The 23,360-nt window shown below is 53.0% G+C and overlaps 1 protein-coding gene and 1 pseudogene across 1 annotated transcript; both read left to right on the forward strand.

The window, feature by feature from the left end:
• Nucleotides 1-9,437: 9,437 nt before the first annotated feature.
• Nucleotides 9,438-11,334, forward strand: LOC136303350 (zinc finger protein 502-like). The gene has a single exon (XM_066207042.1). It carries the CDS (start codon nt 9,790-9,792, stop codon nt 10,696-10,698), a length of 909 nt encoding a protein of 302 aa, XP_066063139.1. The 5' UTR covers nt 9,438-9,789; the 3' UTR covers nt 10,699-11,334.
• Nucleotides 11,335-12,007: 673 nt separating this feature from the next.
• LOC136303372 (class II histocompatibility antigen, B-L beta chain-like) lies at nt 12,008-21,934 on the forward strand (annotated as a pseudogene).
• Nucleotides 21,935-23,360: the final 1,426 nt, after the last annotated feature.

Raw genomic sequence — 23,360 nt, forward strand, 5'->3', positions numbered from 1 at the left:
GATCCACACGGTGATTGCCCAGTACCGGAGGACCTGGGGGGTGACATCGGTTTTGGGGCTCGCGAGGAGTGGGGAGAGCAGCATGGGGAGATCCCGAAGCTAGGGTTCCTCAGCAGCCTGGCAGGGTGGGGGAGGATAGAGATGAGCAGGGTCTCGGCCCACCCAGTGGTCAACAGGTGGTGACTTCTTGAGCGAGACTTGGGCAGCGGGACCAGCTAACCCAAGGTGCTCACCCCTGCCTTTTCCCCCAAGCCAGGATTTGTCAACCTCAGACTTTGTCTAGATGGAGGTAAAGGAGGCTGCAAGGAAAAAAGAAGATGCCTGGGATACTGAGGCAGGTGAGGAGGAAGTCGTTGCCCCTTTCCCCCTCTCCTCTGCTGCATCTCCCAGCCCAGCATGGCCCCCGGCTGCAGGACAACCCCACTGCCGACGCTGTCCTGCCAGGGGTAGGCTGGGGGGGATCTCCTTCCCCTTCCCTCTGACAGAGGCAAATCCTATCCTCTCCTTCCTTCCTCTCGTCATTCTGTCCTGCTTCCTTCCTCATTCCTTCCTCTCCTTGTCTTTCCTTACTCCAGGCACTGAGCTGCAGAGACCAGGGAGAAGAAATCCCCGCCACGGAATCTTGTGGAAGAGGCTGTTTTGAGTGGCTCCCTGGCACAGGAATCCAGTGGGGAGGAAAAGCCCACGAGCACCCACACAAGGAGGGGCTGCAGACCAAGCCCAAAGAGCTGTGAGGAGGAAAGACCCCCACCCCTGTGCTGGGGAGGTGGCCGGAGATACAGCCAGATCTTGGAGCTGGTGGAGAAGGCTCAGGCCAGTGAGTAGCCCCACGGGTGCTTGGAATGTGGAAAGGGCTCCAGGTGGAGCTTCGAGCTGAGGAGACATCAGAACATCCACACTGGGGATTGGGCCCTACAAGAACGGGGAATGTGAGATGAGCTTCAGGCGGAGCTCAGCCTATTCCTGGTGCCTCCAAAGACAGCGGTGCCAGATGCAGAGACCCCCCTGCAGCCCCTAGAGATCCATGGGGATGCAGACATCTCCCCGCAGCCCCTGGAGGAGCAACGCTGGAGCAGGGGGATGCCTGACAGGAGGCTGTGAGCCTGTGGACAGAGGGGCCCCCGCTGGAGCAGCCTGTCTCTGAAGGACTGACCCCGTGGCAGGGGACCCATGCTGCAGCAGTTTGAGGGGGGCTGTTGCCTATGGGATGGACTGAGGTTGGAGAAGTTCCGGAGAACTGTCCAGTGGGAGTTCCCCAGGGTGCAGCAGGAGAATGGCTCCTGTCCCTTAGCAGAGGAAGAAGCCTGAACTGAGGGGCATGAACTGAGCGTGGCCCCCCATTCCCTGTCTCCCTGCACTACCGGGGTAGGAGGTAGAGGTGGAAGGAGGGAGAGCTGGGGATGGTGTTTTGAAGGGTTTTTTCCTCTCATTATCCTACTCTGAGTTTGTTAGCAATAAATTCAATTCATATCTCCAGTTTGGAGCCTGTTCTGCCCGTGACGATGTTTGATGAGGAAACTCTCTTGCTCCTTAACTCATGAACCCTTGGTTAAATTTTCTCTCCCCTGTCCTGCTGTGGAGGGCACTGACAGAGCAGCTTTGGTGGGTGCCTGGCATCGGACAGCACCACCCCACTACAATGGGACACGTCCTTGTGTGCCCCCGTGCTATGGTGCCACTGTTGCTGTTGCTTTTGTCTCCCTCATCAATTTTATCTTTTGCATTAAATGCTTGCGAAGTGCCCCCAGTGTCCCTCGTGTTCCCCCGGTGCCGGCAGCCCCGTCCCTTCCCTGCTCCCCCTCCCACGTCCCGTCCCGGCTGGCGGAGCCTTGGAGCTGCCGTGGGGGCCGTGGGGCTGCCCCGGGGGCTGCGCCCTGAGCCGGGGCCCCTTCCCAGCGCTCCCAGTCTGCCCATCCAGCCCGGAGCAGCCGGCGAGGGCTTCAGCTGGGACGGCAGGGGGGCGATGCTGAGGGGTGGGACCCACCTCGCTTGGGTTTGCTTTGTTCTTCCCAGCCTCAGGAAAAAAGATTTTTGGAAGTTTCTGCCAGAAATCTCTCCCCTCGTCCACTCAGCCCAAGGGCCTTGGGGGGTCTTCCCTTTTTTTTTGGCGAAATCAAAGCCATGCACTTCATGCTCCTCATTAGGGCCCGGAGAAGTGACGGCTTTCCTCGGAGCCGGTGCCGGGGAACACGCCGGGCTGGGAAAGGCGGGCCGGGAGGTGCGGAGAAGTTTGTTTGTGTTTCCAGCTCAATCCCGACTCGGGCCCGGGCCCGTCCCAGCGCTGTTCCTCATCTGCGGCTTTCCCCTCACACAGCCCGGGGGCGGGGCCTGAGAGCGCGGGGCGGGTGTGGGCCGTGTGCAGAGCCCGCCCTTGACGCGCTTCCATTGGTGAATTTTGCCGTCACACAAAATTCTCACGCGCCGATTGGGCCGAGCGGGGCCAAGCCCGGCCCCGGGGCCGCCCCCCGGGCGGGCGTGGCTCGGCAGAGGCGCCATTGGCGGAGCGTGTGTGCGGGCCCGGGAGCGGCGGCAGCGGCCGGAGCCCGGTGAGGCGGCGGCGGAGCTCGGAGGCGGCCCCAGCGCGGGTGGGAGCCGCGCTCGGTTCTGCCGGGGCTCGGGGCCGGCTGCGGGCGGAGGGGGCGGCAGGGGGCTCTGGCGGGTTCCTTGTGCCGTGTCGGCGCCGTGTTCCCCGTGGCCGGAGGGCGCTGCGGGAGCGGCTGCCCGCGGTCTCCTTCCCGCCGCTGCCTCGGCAGGAGCCGGTGCCGGAGCAGCGCTGCCTCGTCCCGCTTCCTGCGGGTAGGACGGAGGTGGCCGCCCTGTCCCCGGGGCTGTGCGGGAAAATTCCCGTGGCCAGAGGTTTGTGTTCCCAGAGGAGACCGAGGAGTCCTGTAAAAGTGACTTTATTCCTGAACAAAGGGAGAGGCCGTGCGGCATTTGCCGTGGGGTCTCTCCAGTTGTTGTCGTACTCGGCCTCCTTTTTATCCTGATTTTCCCTTCTGCGTCTCCCTGTCCCTTTGTCCAGTGGTGAAGGTCCTTGGAAACTTCTGACTTCCCGATCCGCCTCCAGCATGTCCTCGTTAATATGCCCCCCCTTTTCTATAACATCCGATATTCACGGCTCTGTTCAGTCTTTTTTCTTCTTCTCCGTGTTCAGGAATTTTCGCAGGATCTTGGCTGAGCAGCAGTCCTTGTCAATGAGTAACATTTTCTCAATCTGATGGTTTCTCCCGTTCCTTCCTTATCTCCAAGTCCCTGTCCCTGTCTCCAAGCAGATTGACTCTGTTTTTCCTTGCTGGGTCCGCTTTGGTTTTGGGATTATTGTAAGTGCCCTCATTCCCTGTTGTTTTGTCCCATTCCCATCCTTTCCACATTTCGACCGGCACATGATCTGCTTTCTTATTTCCTTTGTTATCTGTTTCACCACTTTTCAGTTATCATCTATTTGTCAACAGCAGCTTGAGTCATTTAATTTTCCACCCTGTCCTCCTCCTTCTGCTAATGGATAATCTGATCCCATCCCACGGTGAGATGTTGCATTCTTTGAGTGGATTGGTGGGCCAGGCTGAGGAGCTGGATGTGTCTGGTTGGTTATTATTTTGTGGACATCTTGTAATCTACTTCTGCCATTGTAATGATCAGTGGGTTCTCTGGCTCCTGATCTGAATTGGTTCGGGTTCCCAGGGGCTGGTCCATGGTGTTGCAGGATTTGTTCTGATGGCCGTTCATCTTTTCCCCATTTTTGGGTGCTCTGTCCAGCCAGTGCTGTATCAATTTTTGTCTTTTCTCTAATTAAATCCTCACACACTTGGATTCCCAAGTGATTTCTCTGAACCTGTGGTAGCACAAACACCCCAGTGGTCTAATGCTCCCTGTGTGACACAGACAGTGAGAGCACATGTTGGAGTGGGGAGAGGGATGATTCCCCTCCACTTCTTTTAGTGAAGTTTTCACAACATTCTCCATTTGCTGTTTCCCTTTGCAGCTGAAGCAATTTGTGTTGCAGAGTCAGCTCTCCTCCCTGTGGGCTCTGCCTTTGGCTGTGCCAATTCCATCTGTGCCAGCAGGCAGAGCTTGGGGTGAGGGACAGAGGGAATGAGCCCAATTCCTCCCCCGGGCAAGAAGAGCCTGGTGCATTGTCCACACTTTTCCCCAGCAGTGTTAATTTGCATTTCTAAAGCTCCTCTCCTGGCTGCCTGGAAGGAAGCTTCTCTTCCAGAGCAGCCTTTGGATGACTCACACGTGGTCCCCCCAGAGTCTGTCTTTTGTTTATTTGTTTCTAACAACATTCTTTTAACTGTTTATGGGGAAAGGGTCGCCTTCAAAGCTCTTCTAGTTTTGCAAAATGCAGCCTAAAGATGAACATCGAAAAACCCAAACCGAAGTTTTGCCATCACTAAGAGCCTCACACAAACATACACAAAAAACATCCCAAAACAATCAAATTTCTTCTACTTCTCCTAGGACTAAAAATTGTTTCTCACACCCCTGGTCAAATCTAACTGACCACATAAAAGTAGGATTATTACCGAAAATGTTCCAATGGTGTAATCCTTTCACTGAAACTGCGAGAAAAACGAAAATTCTCCAGCAAGATTTTTAGTGTTAGAGAGTCAAGGCATTACTTCATTTTGGCCAGGATGTGCAACACAAATCATTTCATCCACACATAGCCTGGGTGTGCAGAGAAAATCATTCCATGACACGTGAGTTTTACTGGATTTTCCCTAAACGTTAAACAGTCTGAACCCATAGAAATCCATGGGTTTGATATTCATTGCTTCCAAGTTGTGAAGTTCTCAGTATTTGGTTTCCTATTGGAGCTGGATTTCTTTGCCTCTGCTGTTAATTAGGTCGGCATTCCTGGATTTCCTTACCAGCCTTTTCCAGACCAGGTGTCTCCAGCTATTCCAGGGGCAGTGTCTGGGGTAGATGTTGGTTGCTGTTTGCTGATGGTCGTTGATGTTTTGTTGCTGGTCGTTATCTCTGTGGGTGTCTTTTGGGCTATTCCCAGTCTGTTGAGATGTTAAACTCATCTCTGTTGAGTGGTGTAACATCCCTTTTAAAAAAATCATCTAAAATTCCTTTCCCCAGGGCAAAGGCAAACCAAGCCTGAGTGGAGAAATTCAAAACCCCCTAAATTTAAAGCCGGTATGTTTTCCCACAATGTAATCGCATCCAGCCCAGTGTGTGAGTGTGATTGAGAGCCAGAGTGGAATTCTCCCGTTGTCTTCCCCAGCCCTGTGGTGAGTGCAGGCACAGAAACCACTGAAGCTCCAGCAGTGGCAGCAAGGCTTGGCCCCCAGTGTGTGGAGATGCCCCAGGAGGTGCCCAGGCAGACGATTCCAGCAGAGGATCTGTGGGCAGGCACAGGGGCTTCCCCCGCTGTGGAGCCCTGGCTGCTGCTCCGGTGCCTTCAGTGCGGGGTCAGTCGTGGCCTGTTTGACATCCACAGACAATTCCAATTCCTTTTCTGAGTGTGGGAGAGCCATGGCTGGGGCATCAATCATTTGGGGATTTTTTCATTTTCTCATGTTTTATTCTCTTTCTCATGTCCATACCGCAACATTGTGGCTGTCTGGGGTTAAAAAGTCACACAATGTTCTGGATACAATAGAGAATCCTCGATCCAGGTCCTGCAATTCCCCATTAATCCTCAGAGTTGTCCCAGCTCCATTTTAGTCCTGGGTAACATTACTTCTGAGATTCCCTGGACCCTCTGTGGGTCCATACACCACAAACCTTCAGTCAAAATATGTCCCAAATATTTAACTTTTTTCACCAGCTTTTGCGCTTTTTTGGGGGGGTTTTTTTGGTTTTTTTTGGTTTTTTTCAAATACTCCATGATGCTTTTTAGCCTTAAAATTGAGCTAATTCACAAAGGCTTCTTCTACCACTTCTTGACTGAAGCGAGTCATCCACATCCTGCATTACAGGGATTCAATATCAGTCTGTAAGCCCTTCCTTCCCTCCCTTGGAACAGGGGATTGCTTTTAGACACCACTTGTCCTTGTTGCTGCAGAGTCATTTGGAGAGGCTGGGTATCTGATTTTCCCTCTTTCTCTGGGGCTGCCCACACTTGTGGGTTCACTTCAGCACAGGCCTTGCCAGACATTTGACACAAAGGTACAAGAGAACTAGCCTGTGTTTCACCTTTTACAATATTGATTTGCATTTCCAATATAGCCATCAAATACCTCCCCATTAAATTACAATCACGTTTAGGAGCAAATAAAAATTCCTGCATTTCAAACCCATCCCCCACATCTGCCGATAGTGGTTGGATAAAACACTGCTGCTCACCTTTCCCACTTGTCCCCTGAATAATCAAGGACATTTTTGGGATTTTCCCCCCTTAGGTCTAAGATCCAGAGCGGATGGAGAGGCCCCTGTGTGTATGAGGAAAGGCCTCGTGTGGATGCAGCCCCAGCCTGAATGTTGTCAAGGGCTGCAGTGTGGTTGGTCCCTGGTGGAATGGGAGCTCTGGCAGCCCCAGGAATCCATGTCCATGCAGGGCTGGACTTGCTCCTGCTGAGGGTGCTGCCGTGTGTGCCTGCAGTGTCCTTGTGGCCTGCAGATGGAACCCTGCTTCCTTGCCAGGGGCTGTTTGGGTGGGCTCTCCCCCGCCGAGGAGGGCAATGCCTGTGCCAGGTGCTTGTGGCCGAGCCCGTCCCCTCGGTGCTGGGGCCCCCTTGGGCGCTGGGGTTCATCCCTCAGGGGCTGTAGAAACTCTGCCATGGCCTTTGCCTTCAGCTTGGCCTTTTCCTCCTCCCTTCTTGCCTTCACCTGCTGTGCCTTTGTGCCCAAGTGCTCCAGGGGCTTCTTGTGCCGCTCCTGCAGCCCCCCTGAGTGCCTGTGGGTGCTCCTCCTCTGACCGCTGCTGAGCTTTCTGCAGAGTCATTCCTTTCTCCAGCGATCCAAACAAAATCCTTAAAGGAGAATCTCGATCCATCCACATTTCCCAGCTGTTCCTTCCTTCCTGCTGAGCCCTGGCTGCCCCACAGCTCCCCACAGGCCCCCAGCCCGTGCTCCCGGTGCCGCACCTCTGCGCCCGCTGCTGCCGCCCCCCAGCATGGAGAAACTCCCTGGGATCCTGACCTCCTTGTTTTCCTCTCCTGGAAACCGGGGGCACAAAGGATCTGCAGCAGCTGGCAAATTTAGAGGATAAGACCCTGCTGAAAAATGTCCCAGTCCTCAGTATTTCTCTCTTCCTCCTCTTTTCCATCATCTTTTTTCTTACCGCAGAGATTCCTCCTGCTGCTTCTTGCCTTGATCAAACTCTTGCACCCTCCCCTTCACCCTCACCCTGCACAGCAACACCATCCATCCCCTGTTGTCTAAATCCCTTCTCGACCTCCCTTATTGCCCCTCTGGGTGTCCATGTCCTTAATTACCTCTGGGAGAACGATGCCTTGGGAAGGCTGAACTGTAACAGGGACTGCACAGAGCTAGAGAATAAAGTCGATATTTATTGAAAGCTCTTTAGGGTACACCTTGGGCAGGGCAGGAGCCTGACCAGGGCTACACTCCAGGGGGACATAGAATGGTCGCAAAATGGACGACTGGTCACAAGGTCCTAAATTTTGTTAAGTTTGGGCCATTTGCATATTGGAGCCCAGTTGTCCAACCACAGCCTCAGGTCGTGAGGTGTCGTGCTCCTTGTTTGTCTCTTTAGTCCACCGTTTTTTATGTATTTGGGCTTGAAAGTTGTGCTTGTTGTCCTTGGTCTTCAGCAGGAAAAGGATTTGTTTTGTGTACCTACTCTGTAATGAGAGTTTAGCAGCACTTAATCTGAGGCTCAGAACTACACCCCTATGCAGCGCAGAATCTGAAAAACATGAAAGGTAAAACTCTGGGCAAACTACCTCAGCATTCTCCCAAGGGACTCTTCAGAGTTATTTTGCGATCGTCATCCCTTTTGCCAGGACGCCTTCCTGGCTTTCCCTTTTCCACCCTCCATGGGTGCCCTGCCATGTTCACTCCCTGAAGATCCCAGTGTCCTCACTGATGAGATTTTCAGTGCTCTCTCCCTGCTGACTCTTCACAGACCCCCCTGATGTGTCACTGCTGATCTGTCTCCTGGACACTCTCGGGTCCCCAGTCAAACCCCCGGTGCCGCCGCCACCCCAGGGAGCCGATCACCCAAACTGGGTGAGGCACCTTCAGCTCCACTCACTGCCCGCCGCCCCGGACGGTGGAAGGAATTCCAGAGGAGCCCCAAGGTGTGTGGAAAACTTGACATCACCAGGGGTTTCTGTCCACAAAGTAGACAGAGGAGTCCTGTAAGAGTAATCTCATTCATAAAAACATGAAGAGGCCGTGGGACATTTCCCATGGGATCTCTCCAATTGTTGGAGAACGCAGCCTCCTTTTCATCCTAATTTTCCTCTACTTCTTTTCCCCATTGGCTGAAGAACTTGAGAGGTACAGACTTCCCAATCCACCTACGACATACCTCCCTTAATATGCACCCCACTTCTGTATAGATAACGATAGTCACAGCTCTGTTCAGTCTTTGTTCTTCTTGTCGCAGTTGATGAATTTAGCAGGACCTTGGCAGAGTGAATTATTAAAAAAATATGAATATCGCCCTAATGCCGATATCCAACTATGACGGACAAAAGACTCTCTAACAGTTTAAAGTTAGGAAGTGTACGTTTAATGACGACGCCGGGCAGCGTGCGGGATAGCTCCCAAACACACGCGCCCCTACAGAAGATCACAGGGTCCTTCTATGTACAGAAGGATTGAATACCCAAAACGCAAGTGTATATTCATGACTTTAGTACATCCCATTCCCCGCTTCGTATGGTAATTAGCCAAAAGCTATTAAGCATGCGTGGTTTGTTCTTTGAAATGGGTCAGTGGTCTTTTTTATGGGGCAAGGTCTCAAAATGATGGAGTAAGTGAGTCTTCTTCTCTTTGACTTTTTAACCTTTTAGTGTTGTGTGACAACTGAATCCTGTTTTCCCAGGAGTATTTGATTTATGAATTCATTGTCCTTCTTGAAGCCTATTGATTAGTCAGAATACACAAACATAAGTTGACAGGCCTCATGATTTATCAGTTCCTTAAATCCGGCTTCTGCTTATCAAAAGGGAAGTCTATCTGTCTTACTTCAGCAATATCTGGTTTAACTAAAATCTTTAATTCTTCAAAATTAATGTTACAAGAGCAGCAGGCTGCGTGGTCAGTTAATATTTTCTGGAACTGATGCCTTCTTCTGTCCCTTCCATATGTCCGAGTGCCTGGCCCTATCCCCAAGCAGATTCGCAGCATCTGTTTGTAAAGACACTTTCCTCTTCTCCCTTTCATGGGGGTTCCCCGTTTGCGGGACATCCCCCCTGGAGCAGGGTGTCCCCCGTTGCTGCAGCCCCACCCCTCGGGCAGGCTCAGCCAATGGGAGCGCGCGGCGCTGATGACTCACCAGTTGCCAGGCAGACCCGCAGGTCCCAGCGGTGCCCCCCTGGACCCCACGTGCGCCCCGCCCTCGGCCGCAGCGCCCCCGCGAGGGGAATTTGGGGAGGTGGGAGGGGGGAGGTTTTGCGAGGGGCTGAATCTTTATGTTGTAGAAAAGTTTTTGTCTGAGTCTCGATGTGTGGGGAGTTTTTGATCTGTGTCGATGTTTGGAGGAGTTCTAGGCTGAATCTTGGTGTTTTGGAGGTTTTCACAGACACAAGGTGGCCGCTGACTTTTTGAGAATAACTTGGGCAAGGAGGAACCCCCAGCCTAAGGTGCTCTCCTCTTGTTTTCTCCCTAAACCAGGATTTGTCATTCCCAAGGAGTGCCCAGATGGAGAAGGAGGAAAAGCCCCGGAGATCCCGCAGGAGGAGGGGCTGCAAACCCAGCCCAGGGAGCTGCGAGGAGGAAAGACCCGCCCTGTGCCAGGAGGGCGGCCGGAGATCCAGCCGGAGCTCAGAACTGGTGGAGAAGCCTCATGGAGGGGAGAAGCCCCACAGGTGCCTGGAATGTGGGAAGGGTTTCAGCTACAGCTCCCGCCTGATCCGACACCAGAGGATCCACAGTGGGGAACGGCCCTATGAGTGTGGGGAATGTGGGAAGAGCTTCAGGCACAGCAGTAGCCTGAGGAGACATGAGAGGATCCACACTGGGGAAAAACCCTACAAGTGTGGGGAGTGTGGGAACAGCTACAGGAACAGCTCTGCCCTGTGGAAACACCAGATGATCCACACTGGGGAAAAACCCTACGAGTGTGGGGAATGTGGGAACAGCTTCAGAGACAGCTCTACCCTGTGGAAACACCAGATGATCCACAGTGGGGAAAAACCATACGTGTGTGGAGAATGTGGGAGGAGCTTCAGAGACAGCTCCAGTCTCGTCCGGCACCGAGTGATCCACACGGGGGAAGGGCCCTACACCTGCTTGGAATGTGGGAAGAGCTTTGGATTGTGCTCCGACCTGAGAAAACACCAGCGCATCCACACCGGGGAGAGGCCCTACGAGTGTCCTGAGTGTGGGAAGAGGTTTGCAAGGAGCTCCAATCTCCTCAAACATCAGCACATTCACACGGAGGAGAGGCCCTTCCGCTGCCCTGACTGCGGGAAGGGTTTCAAGCAAAACTCCACCCTCACTGTCCACCGGCGCATCCACACTGGGGAGAGGCCCTACGAGTGTCCTGAGTGTGGGAAGAGCTTCTCCAGTAGCTCTATCTTGACCAGACACCAACGGAGGCAGCACTAAGGGAAGCCCTGCGAGTGCCCCGAGTGCGGGAAGAGCTTCGTGCGCTGCTCCAGCTCCATCCCCCATGGGAGGATCGGCATTGGATGATCCCCAGTGACCCCCGTTGGGCAGAGCCCTGGTGATCCGTGGTCCTGGTGATCCATGTTGGGAAGACACCTGGCTGTGGGGGATCCACATCTTCCTGTCTCCCCGTGGGCACCTGGATGAACACCGGGGCAGAAACATCCCTTGTGACGCAGACTGACATTGGCAATTCCTTGGGGAGAGTGGATTTGTTGACTTTCAACCCCAGAAAATTTTTTTTTGTTCAGTCCTATCTTTTGGTGGCATCAAGGAATACTGGATGGTCTTCGAGATCTTTTCCAACCTCAGGGATTCCACACGATTTTGATTTCCTATTGCCCGAGGGCATCTTGTGCAGCCACATGGTGATGATCTGGGGCCAAGACCAAGATTTTGGAGGCAGTGGGGTGGGAACCCCTCCATAAAAGGTTCTTCCCTCCCACCCAAGAATGTGGATCCTCAGCCAGCATGGACAGGGAAATCCTTTTCTTTTGGCCTTGATTTGCTTTTCATTTCTCTTCATCCATTTAAAATATCCAACGCTGGGGTAAAAATAAAGATGTTGAACTAAGACATGGTTGGGATGATGGGGGGGGACATAGACATGGTGGGACAGAGACATGGAGAGTGGCATGGGCGCACATGGACATTTGAGTGGGACGTGGCCATTCATGGGGACACAGGGGGAACACGGGAACAGATAAGGACGTGGGGGACAATGACAGGGATGGAAACATGGTGGGGAGACAGTCGTGGGTGAGGACATGGTGGGACATGGCCAGTGACATGTGGGGACGTGGCCACGGCCGGTGCCATGGGGGGAACTTGCAGGGGCTGTGGGGGATGCTGGGTTTGAGGGAGTTGAGGGTTCCTGGGAGGGCCTTGGGGCTTGCTGAGGGCTTTGGGGACCCCAGGCCCAGCGGCTCCGGCTGCGCTGGGAGACCCTGGTGGAGGTTCTGGGGCAGCTGCTCCAGCTGCTCCCTGGGACTGGGGCGAACTGGGAAGCTTTATTGGGAGCACTGAGATCGTCTGGGTGGGGACTAGAGTGACAGCAGGGCTTGGAGAGACACATGATCCCCCCAAATCAGTGCGGGGACGGAGCAGGGGGGCCCGGCCGGGCCCGAGGCCACGGGGAGGGGCAGCGGCCGCCGGCAGCTCAGGAGCTCTGTGGGCAGAGAAAAGGGGGTGACACCGGGCTGGGGGCCCCGGGGGGAGCACACACGCTGCGGGGGAGGGTGGACACGACCCCAAGGAGCCCCCCTCACCTTCTTGCACAGGTAGAAGCCCAGCCCCAGTGCCGGGAAGACCAAGCCCAACCCGAAGGCCCCGATCCCCGTCAGCACCTTGCTGTGGGCAGCGTCCGGCGGCATCTCTGGGGTCCGCAGGGTCAGCCCGGGCTGCAGCCCCAGGGCTCTGCGGGGCGGGGCTGGGGCTGTCGGGGGCACCGTGGCCAAAGCCTCCCGGGGCTCTGGGCACGGCACGGGCTACAAGGCCACAAGGCCGGGGCTGCTCCGGGCGCTTCCAGTCTGTCCCTCTGCTGTTGGGGGCCGGGTGTGGCCCTTTGTGACACGGGCGGTGTCAGGGCCCTCGGTGATGCGGGGTGCCATTTGCTGTGCCCCGCGCGGCTGCGGGGGCAGGGACAGAGCGGCTTTGGTGGGTGCCCGGCACCGGGCCGGCCTCAGCCCTGGCCACGGGCACCGCCCACATCCCGCGCCGCACCTGCCGACACATTTCTGGCCACACCTGAGCTCCCACCTGCCCCGCAGCCCGGGGTTCCGCCGTGCCCAAAAACCCCCAAAACCACCCAAAAAACCCCGGGGCGGGGCTGCGGCGGCCCGGAACCCGCTCAGCCAATCCCAACACGGGCGGGGCGCGCTGCAGCCAATGAGAGCGCGAGTTGGTGTTTTTGGGCCTCATCACTGGCCGGGTAGAGCCTGGGGAAAATCGGCTCCCAAAAGTGCTCTCGGCCAATCAGAGCGCGCGGCTTTGCTGCTGCTGAGCCCGCGCTGTGTCCGGGCCGGTGCTCCCCGGGCAGCGCGGCTGCTTTGGGGCTGGCGGCCCCTGGCCGGCGCTGGCCATGGGGCGAGTGGCGGCAGCTGGGGCCCGACTGGTGGCACTGGTGGTGCTGGGAGCGCCCCCGGCTGCGGGCGCGGGGCTGTCGGGTGAGCGGGGGGCGGGAGGCGGTGGGGCAGGGGGGGAGAAGGGGGCAAAGGGGGGAGCCCGGAATGGAGCCGGGGGAGGAGGAGTAGGGGACCCCCGAAAGGAAGAGCGTCATGGGCTGAGGGTCGGGGGAAGGTGAGGGAGGGATGGGAGAGGGTGGGAAAAAGGGGAAAAGGGGAGGGTGGGACACGAAAACTGAGCGGGAGAGGGCTGGAAATTGGGGGGATTGTGTTTAAAATGTTGGGAAAGGCGGGAAAAGCGCAAATAAGCGGAACGGGACCCCAAAATAGATTTGCGGCGTGGCTAGAGGTGGGAGGGGAAGGGAGAGGGTGTGAAAGGGGAAGTGGGGGAAGGGTGGGAAAGAGGAAGCGGCAGCGCGGGCAGGAGGGTCCCATGGCGGCCGTGGGGCACAGGGGTGCGGAGTGGGGATCCGGGGTGGCCCCCGGAGCTCTGGGGGTGCTGGGGGGGCACCCCCTGACCTGTGTCCTGCACACTCAGCGGTGTTCCAGGAGGTGCATAAGGCCGAGTGTCACTTCATTAACGGCACGGAGAAAGTGAGGTTCGTCACATCTACAACCGGGAGCAGAACACGATATTCGACAGCGACGTGGGGCGCTTCGTGGGCTACACGCCCTGGGGGGAGAAGTGTGCCCGGCAGTGAAACTGCGACCCGAAATGGATGAAATACATACGGGGTTTTGGGGACAGTTGCTGCCGGCAGAACTACATGATTTGTGCCCCGTTCAGCGTGGAGCGCAAAGGTGAGCGTAGGGCAGAGCGTGTCGCCCGGGGCCCTGCCCTGGCAATGACCCTGGAGTTCCTCAAAACCTCCCTGCGAATCACCCCAGAGGCGTCAGCCCTCCTTAGGACCGTCCCCGGGGACTCCTGTCCATCCCAGCGAAACCCGTGGTCTCCCAGTCCATCCCAGTCCATCCCAGTGTTCCCCCGCGCGTTCATCCCGGCCCCGCGTGGAGATGACGCCTCTCAGCCAATGAGAGCGCGTCTCTCTGATGACACTCCAGTTGCCAGGCAGACTCTCAGGACCGAGTGCCCCGCGCTGGACTCGGCTTCCCAGCGCCGCGCACTTCATTCCCAGTCCCTCCCAGTCCTTCCCAGTCCATCCCAAGCCCACACCGCCCCTCCCCTCTCTCTCCCAGTTCCCCCCAGCTGATCCCAGTGTGTCCCCGCTCTCTCCCAGTGCCCCCCAGCGTTTTCATCTCGCTGCTGCCCTTCAGCTCCCAGGCCGGCCCCAGAGGCCTGCTGTGCTCCGTGATGGATTTCTACCCCGCCCACATCCAGGTGAGGTGGTTCCAGGGCCAGCAGGAGCTGTCGGGACACGTGGTGGCCACCGACGTGGTCCCCAAGGGGGACTGGACCCACCAGCTGCTGGTGCTGCTGGAAACGCCGCCCCGGCGCGGGCTCACCTACACGTGCCAGGTGGAGCACGTCAGCCTGGAGCAGCCCCTGAGCCGGCACTGGGCTACGGGGGAGCCACTGGCCGGGCTGGCAGAGGCACTGGGATGTGCTGGGAGTGACTGGGAGGGAGCTGGGGAGAGGCCGGTGGGAAGTGGGAAAGGGGCTGGGGGGCTGTGGAAGGGCTGGGCAGGAGTTTGGAGGATGCTGGGGAGGATGGGATGGGGTTGTGGGGGTGCTGGTGGGCGCCGGGAGGGAGTCTGGGGGTGCTGGGTGGAACTGGGAGGGATCGGAGTGAGGCTGGAGGGGCTGGGAGGAGCTGGGTGATGGGAAAGAGGGGCTCGGGCTGAGGTTGGTTGTGCTGGGAAGAGACTGGGAGGGGTGTGGGAGAGTCCTGGAGGGGCTGGGAAGGGACTGGGAGAGGGTTTGGAGGTCCTGGGAGGCAAGTGGGAGGGGGTTGTGGGATGCCGAGAGGGACAGGAGGGGCTTTGGTGGGTGGTGGGGAGGCCGGGAAGGGATTGGGAGGAGGTTTCAGGGGCTCCTGGGTGGGCTGGGGGAAAGCAGGAGGGAACTTGGAGGGACTCGGGGTTTCTGTGAGAGGTTTTGGGGGGTGCTGAGCCCCACGGCCCCCCCAGAGATGCCGCTGGACGCCGCCCGCAGCAAGGTGCTGACGGGGATCGGGGGCTTCATGTTGGGCTCGGTGTTCCTGGCGCTGGGGCTGGGCTTCTACCTGCGCAAGAAGGTGAGGGGGGGTCCCGGGGCTGGTGGCCCCCCATGGCCGGAGCGTGTGTGCTCCCCCCGGGGCCCCCAGCCCGGTGTCACCCCCTTTTCTCTGCCCACAGAGCTCCTGAGCCGCTGGCGGCCGCAGCCCCTCCCCATGGCCTCGGGCCCGGCCGGGACCCCCCACTCTGTCCCCATGATGATTTTTGGGGGGTCGTGTGTCCCCCCAGCCCCGCTGTCACTCTGTCCCTGCCTGGCTGCTCCCAGTGTTCCCAGTAAAGCTTCCCAGTTAGACCCAGTCCCAGTTATGGGGGGGCAGTGGGGAGGGACCTGGGGGCACCCTGTGGGTGGACCATGATTGGCGATGGAGGCAGAACCGTCCTGGGATGGATCGAGAATGGGGAGCCCCATGTGTCCCCCCTATGTCACCCCACTCTCAGACTCCTTGGGAGACACCTGAACCCCAGCACGGCACCCAGCGATCCCCAAAAAGTGCAGGGACCCCTCTAAGCCACCAGGGAAATTTGAGGGGGGGGGCGCCCAGGCCGGGCCAAGAGCCCAGAGCTGCCCCAGCCCGACCTACCCCGGCTCCATCCTGGGGATTAGAGAGGAGATGTAGTGCATGCCCCACTGGGTTCCCCAGGGGGACAGAAGGATACAGGGGTTGAATTAAAGTCTTTAGAGAAATTAAAATATATTAAGCCATGTAAATATGAAGTAGAAGTTTAGACTTTAGTTGTAAGTAAACAGACTCTAAGTGCCTTAAGAATTTGCTAGGTAGCCCAGAGCCCTAAGGCCTGGTGACTTGGCTTTAGACATAACAAAAACATCGCTCACAGTACTAGATAGAACAGGTACAATTTTTACGTGAATGAGATAGAACCTTTTACATTAATAGAGATGCTATATGCGTAGGTTTTTGTGTAAGGATTGATACCATCCTTTGCAGTTTTTTGTAGTTTTATGTACTTTCAAAATTAGGTTTAGACTGGTGTAAAAGAATGTTTTAGATTTGTGTTCTTAGTTAATTGGAAAACCTATAGATAAGGATATGAATATGCGTTTATGGTTTATGGATAAAATCCACTGTTAATGGGGACACCCCTGGAAGCCACCGCCCATGCTCAGCACACAAGGGACCGTGCGGAAGTTGCTGCGCGCCCTGACCCACCACCCAGCCCGTACCGTGCCTCGGAGCCAAAAACATCTCCAGCAGCGTCAGTGCCGCCGTTGTCGCGCCACATGAATCCCCCTGAACGTGGAAGGGGCCCAGCACATCCGATTCACGTCACCCCAGCGCTGAACCACGCCATGCTGCCGACACCACGCCATGCTGCCGACACCACGCCATGCTGCCGACACCACGCCATGCTGCCGACACCACGCCATGCTGCCGACACCACGCCATGCTGCCGACACCACGCCATGCTGCCGACACCACGCCATGCTGCCGACACCACGCCATCCTGCCGACACCATGCCATCCGGCTGACTGTGCCTGCAGCTGTCATCGCCCTCCACGTCACCCAAAGTGTCTCCTCACACCCCTTGGGCTGCTCCCACCCTCCCAACCCCAGCACTGGACATGGACCACAACAATAACGTGTCAACAAGGAGGGGGATGAGGAGGGAACATGACGGGACACCAGGACAAGGCATTGATGGAAGACACCAGAGGGCTGTTATGGATCAGAGGGGAGGCACCAGTGATATTGTTTCGGACAATGATTCGGATTCATCTATCACAGATATAGCAGACTCAAACTGGGAAAGAGACTTACTGTCCCCTGACCAGGTACACTGCCCAGCTCTGCCTGAGTCAAGGCACCCTCCGAGAAGGACTCAGCATCTGTCTCTAACAGACTGGGCAGCAGTCAGACGCCAAGCAATCAAAGACAAGGACTTTAATTTGGCTGAAGGATCGCTTTTAGCTTTGCCAGTTACGGATGCCAGAGGGGGTGTCAATCAAGGTGGAAACCACCGAATCATGAATACATTGAAAATGCTGTTTGCAAAGCTCTGCTGTTGACTCAGCTGGTGGGAATCCCTGAAAGGACTTATACAGAAATAAAGCAAGGAACATCAGAGCCATTTCTTACATTCGTAGATTGCCTGATAGATGCAATAGAGAGACAATGCAAGGATGACCTGGCATGTCTTTATCTGCTTCAAAATTTTGCCTTTGTTAATACTAGTGAAGAAAGTAAACAAATAATTAGAGCCTTGCATGATCCACAGCCTTCTATACATCAAATGATCTAGGTTTGTAGAGAAAAAGAAATTTCACCATATATTACAAAAACTATTGCTGCTCTAAAGGTAACACCTCAAGCAGAAGCAAGGGGTGAAAAATCAGTAAAAGCCCTTGAAGTTCTCAGCTCAGCACTTCAGCAAAACAACAAGACATCACAGAATGACAAGAGACTGTGTTTCCGATGTGGGAAGCCTGGACACATATCAAAGTTTTGCAGAGCCAGCACAAAACTCAAACCCACCTTTCTGCTGTCCAAGATGTAAAAAGAAAAGACACCATGCCAAGCAGTGCCACTCCAAACCTCTGTCTAGCATCCCTTCCAGGCTCCTTCAGTCCGGTCGTAGGGAAAGTAGCCACTACCAAACAGAACAATACCTAACTTGTAGTCTGATCTATATTAACAAAACAATCAGAGTTACAGGTCTCCTGGATTCAGGAGCGCAGGTCGCAGTGATTTCTCATCTGTGCTGGCCAAGGGGCTGGACTTTGGTGACACCTTTAGATCCTCCTACAGAAACTGGGGGAGTCACCGGATGTCTACAAAGTAGATGCACGATTACAGTTAAAGGACCTGAAGCAGCTATTCGCCCCTTCATTGTACAGAAACTTATCGCAATGGGGAGTAGAGTGAAATTTTACTTGGAGTCACTTAGTATATTTATGTCTGAGTTAAGTTATATTTTAATATTCTGTCAAGATTAATTTCTGTGTGGTTTGGTTTAAGTATAGGCTAAGTATTGGTCAGTTAAATTACGTTGTTTTAAGTTCTGTTAAGTTTGGGCCCTGTTAAATTCAGGTTATTTTTAAGTTTCGACAAGTTTAATTTTTATAGGATTTAGATGATATTAAGTCTATATCCTATTAATTTAAGGTTTTATTACATGTAACTTTTATTAGCTCATATAATTCAAAAATTCTTTCATATAATTTAAAACTCTGTCAAAATTTATTCATATTAAGCACTGTTTGATTTTAGAATTACCTGAAGCTCTGTTAAAATATGCTCATCTTATTTGCAAAGTTTAATTATTTTTAGAGAGAAGACACTTTGACCGAAACAGCTGTGATGAAATATTGGTAAACACCTGTTTGGGGATGGAAGAAGATGCAGTTTACCACATCCTTGGTTTCATGAAAGGTTTTATTGCTTGGTACAATTTCACAAATCCACGTCGTAAGCTGTTTTAGTGGGGTTTTTTGTAGGTCATAAGTATATGATAGTTTAGAAAGGTGTTATTTCAACTTCCTAAGATGATTAGTGTTTATGTATTAATTATATAATGTAAATTTGTTAATTTTCCTAACTTACAGCTGATTTTTTTAATATGCTTGAATATCCTTTTTCTAATTATCCAAAAGACATGTGAACTTCAAGATCCTTCCTTTTATTTTTTAACTGTTTAAGCATTTTATAACGTCGATTGTTAAGAGCCTTGTTTTAAAAAATGTATTAAGGGACATCACTCCAGTTTAGAGCTTGAGTCCTGGCCAGACCCTTCACTTTGTCTGGATGGATGTTCTGCCAACAAGATGCGATGTTTTTTGCATCAAAAATAAATTCAAGTCACTTTCACTTGGAAATTTGACCTTATAAGTAAGACAGCTGGACCGATTTTTGGAGTGCACTTGAGCACCTTGCCAGGGAAAGGGTGTCCTGGTCCTCACTGGAAAAAGATTCTATAAGCTGTTTGCAGACTCTGAGATGATAGTGCAATATTTTAGTAATTAATAATTATCCGATTTCACACGTGTTATCGTTAACAACCATTAATTACGCTTTTCATCTGAAATATTCTTAATTGTTATACCTGAATTTTTCCTGATTGCTATCAGTTCTTAAGAGTCATACATTTTTTCAGAGTACCTATGCACTTATGCAATGTTTGTATTTCCAGGTACCAAATTAAAGCAAACATAAATACATGTGCAGTCTATCAGCTGGTGCAACCCCCTGTATCTACAGGAGCAGTCAACTCATGACAATTGAAGAGCTTGTGATTATAGTAAACAAATCTTATCAAATACTCATTTTTTGAGAAATACAAAATATCCATCTGTCAGTGGATATATCTTTAAGTCCAATTGTACATTGGTACACAGGGAAAATCAAAAGAAAATCCTTTAGCTCAGAAATCCAGAAACAGGACAAATTGAAGGTCCACTTTCTCTATTAACTTGGGGCAAAGGGGCTTGCTTCCATTTCTGCAGATTTAGAACCCAGGTGAATTATTCCAACAAAGAATGTGAAGGACATATCAAGCACAGAAAAACACTGACCACTCTGCAGGCAAAGAAGAGAGCACACAGACGTGAACTGTGCAGAGACTCCAGCTTGCACCTGCTGTCGTGTGCTTCAGCCATTGGAGGCTGTGAACTTTGGGATTTAGTGTGGGAATCAGTAGTAATGTAGAACCTTCTGTTGGTCAGCATGGGGATCAATTGTATGCTTTTGCTCTTTTGCTTTGCTTGCTTTTAGTAGCACAGATTTACCCATTAGTCAACCTAGAACAAATGTTTGGGTAGCTTTAGCTAATGCTTAAGGTTTAGATACTATGTTTGTCTTACACAACCCCAGAAAAACCATTTTCCACCAGTTTAGTTGGTATACCAGTGGACAACTGGCCAATTCCAAAAGAAATTGATGAAGCCATGCAAGGTATATATATATAGAAACAGCTATATAGGATCTTGGACCCCAGTAGATGAGTGGGATTGGTGGGTTCCTCACCTTCCCAAGGCATCTCTTGAACCTCAAAAATTAGAAATCTTTGGTTCCGTGAAAATGACCTTTTGTGCCAAATTTAATTACACAGGAAAAAAATCAAGCTTTGGTTAAAGATATTTCTCCCTATATGATATATATAAAAATCAGAGCTTTTGATGTAATCATACTGCTTTAGTGCAGTCTGCAATCAGTAACATTTCCTATCAATTGCCATGACAAATATTTTTATTTGTGATGACAGAACTTAGCCTGCTATCCCAGCAAATATTGTAGGTGGACCACGTAGCATTGGAAAACTTACTCTGCTAACACCCGATGTAAATTGGGGCGTTGGCTGAGTAAGGATTTCAATTTTACTTCTCTTGCATTAAGTAACATGCACACAATTTTGTAAAAAAGGGCTGCAATTTTTCTTTTATCAGCACAGGGACATGGATGTGAAGGTTTTGAGGGAATGTGTTGTATGAATTTGTCTGATCACTCAGAATCTATCCGCAAAAGCATACAACAACTTAAGGAAGGTGTATCAAAAATTGGAGTTAATGATGGTGAGATAAATAAGCCCTACCCCAGAAATGACAGAAGTTGTGGTTCAGTATTCCATGTTGCTGTGTTCCAGGTTGTCAGTTCAGTGTTCTGTGTTGGCAGTTCAATGTCCCCGGTAACCCCCTGTAAGTGTTTCCCTTTCCATCCAGTCATGGTCAGGCCCTGCTGCTCCCCAGGATGGTGACAGGACGTGAATGCAAATCAGCCACCGGCACAACACCATCCTGACAGAAAACCCTGACAGACAACGAGCCAATGCTTGAAATGGAAAACCAAAGAGCACATGTTGCAGTTGGGAAAGAGGGGCATCATCCCCCAGCTTTGCCCTCCCCGCCATGACCAGCATGAGACTGACCCAGAGAGACACCCCTGGACTTTCGAGCCAACAGCGACTCCGGGTGTTCCCGCGAGGACAGAAGTCCCGGCTCTGCTTGCATTGCACTCCAGTGGGAAGAGCTGCACACCTCCTCCTCCGAGTCGCTTCTGGGAGCAGCGGCGGTGTGCGCGCGACCCGTCGGGCCCCCACCCCGAGCTGATTCCAATAAGGGTGTTAAAAAAGAGGAAAGGTCTCCTGCCCTGTTTTTATCAATGGGACTTGGTTAGATAGGCTGTTTGATGGAGGGAATTTGACATCATGGATGAAAAGATTTCTAAAAATGGGATTGCACATTTAAGCGAATCATGATGCCTTGTTTGCTCCAATGCACTCAACAAAAAATTAAAGCTATTAAGGGAGTCTACATGAATCAACAAGGAGATGTCGAAGTGCACCCCCCCCCCCCCCCGGGTTCTCCAGGGCGGGAGAAAGATACAGGGATTGAATTAAAGCCTTTAGAGAAATTAAAATATATTAAACCACATAAATATGTAGTTTAGACTTTAGTTTTAAGTAAACAGACTCTAAGTGCCTTAAGAATTTGCTGGCTAGCATGTTGTGGTGCATGTTTCTCCCAGTGGTTTGTACCTGAGTTCCCCACCATTCTTCCCGGAGCTGGTTCAGCCCTAAGGTCGTTCCCTCCCTTTTTCTATCTAGCAAGTTAATCCTACCCCCTCCTCCAGAACCCTCTCTGTCAAGCCCTGGTTGTCCCAACCCCTTGCCGTGCCCCCTCCCTGCAATTCCCCTAATCCTCGAAGCCCTATTAGTCAGTTCAAATTGTATCCACCCCCTCTACCACCCCATTGGTTGTGGGCTTTGAAAGTCCCTCCCTGCACTCCTCCCCTATTGAATTCTGATTGGTCATGCTGTTGTGTCCACCCACTGTTCCACCCCTGTTTAAAAACCGTGTTCACTCCTGCTGGCAGCTCTCCTCAGCTCCTGAACCCTTCAGCAATAAACCTACCCTGCTGGAACCTCAGACCGAGAGCCTCCGTCTCCTCCTTTACCTGGTCCTCAATGCCGTCTGGCACAGGGTCCTAGAGCTGGTGGCTCTAAGGTTCTGCCCGTGGCAAGGCTAATGCCAGGGCAGTTCCCCACTCCCGGCGCAGCACGGCTGTGCCCCCTGGAGCCAGTGGGACACCGGTGACTGAGGGCGTGCATCACTAGCACGGAGCCCAGAGCCCTAAGGCCTGGTGATTTGGCTTTACACATAACAAAAACATCGCTCACAGAACTAGACAGAAAAGGTACAATTTTTACATGAGTGAGATAGAACCTTTTACGTTAATAGATACGTTATATGATAGAATCTTTTATGTTAATAGATATGCTATATGCCTTTGTGTAAGGATTGATACCATCCTTCCCAGTTTTAAATACTTTCAAAATTAAGTTTAGATTGGTGTAGAAAGAATGTTTTAGAATTGTGTTCTTATTTAATTGGAAAACCTATAGATAAGGATATGAATATGCATTTATGGTTCATGGATAAAAATCCTGTTTCGGGGGCAATGGCATCGACTCATCGATTCTTCAGTGACGGATCCATCCTCCTGCCATCTACAACAAGAGACAACGGGGCTCTGTCAGGGAGCCGTGGCCAGGGGGCCGTGGCCAGGACTTTGTCAGGTATCACCACTTGGGGGGTGCAGCTGCTGCTGCTGCTGCCGCTGTTACAGCTGAAGCCTTTGCTGCTGCGGCCACTGCTGCAGAGAGCGCTGCTCGAAATGGGACTCTGGGCCAGGAATCTGCCTTTTCCTTCTGGCTGGGAGCCCTTGTCAATCTGCCTTCCCCCCGTGGCTGGGATTCCTTGTTAGTAAGTTATTGCCCCCGAGGTTGGAACTGTCTGTTAACCTGCTTCTACGCCCCACTGGGACTTTAAGTATTGCAACTTTTAGTAAGACTACATACTTAGGACTCCTGCTTTTTGGATCGATGCATTTATATAATAAACAACTCGTAATAACCAGAAAATGTTCTTGGCCATTTAAGACCCTATACCCACGAACAGCTTGACAGAGTAGGACCCCTCCCAAAGCAATCTGTTGGTCCCAACCCCTCCCCCACTCTTTTGGGGTCCCAGGCCCCCCATTTCCCCCACTCTTCCACCTCTTCCCCACTGCCCCCCAATCCCCCACCACCATCTCCCCATGCTTGGTTCTAGGGGTTCCAGGCCCTTCCTGCTCAGTCTGGGGGTCCCATCCCCCCTTTCCCTGAATTCAGGCAGCTCCTGGCAGCTTTTTTTCTGGGAGGAATCCCTGAGTTTGGGATTTTTGGGGTGCAGTTGTTAGGGGGGACAGCTCTGTCTGGCTTTCCCCTCCCTGTTGTGGCCTCTCAGCTGCCCACGACACCCTGGGAGTGCTGGGATTTCCCTCCTGGGGACAAGGACGTTCATTCCTTTCCAG

This window comes from Chamaea fasciata, unplaced genomic scaffold (genome assembly GCF_029207755.1).
Source record: "Chamaea fasciata isolate MVZ Bird 193981 ecotype frontalis unplaced genomic scaffold, bChaFas1.0.hap1 SCAF_32, whole genome shotgun sequence".
Classification (NCBI taxonomy): Eukaryota; Metazoa; Chordata; class Aves; order Passeriformes; family Sylviidae; genus Chamaea; species Chamaea fasciata.

Bases quoted from the DNA above. Each gene is read 5' to 3' on its own strand.
- LOC136303350 (XM_066207042.1), top strand. From the start codon at position 9,790: ATGGAGAAGGAGGAAAAGCCCCGGAGATCCCGCAGGAGGAGGGGCTGC.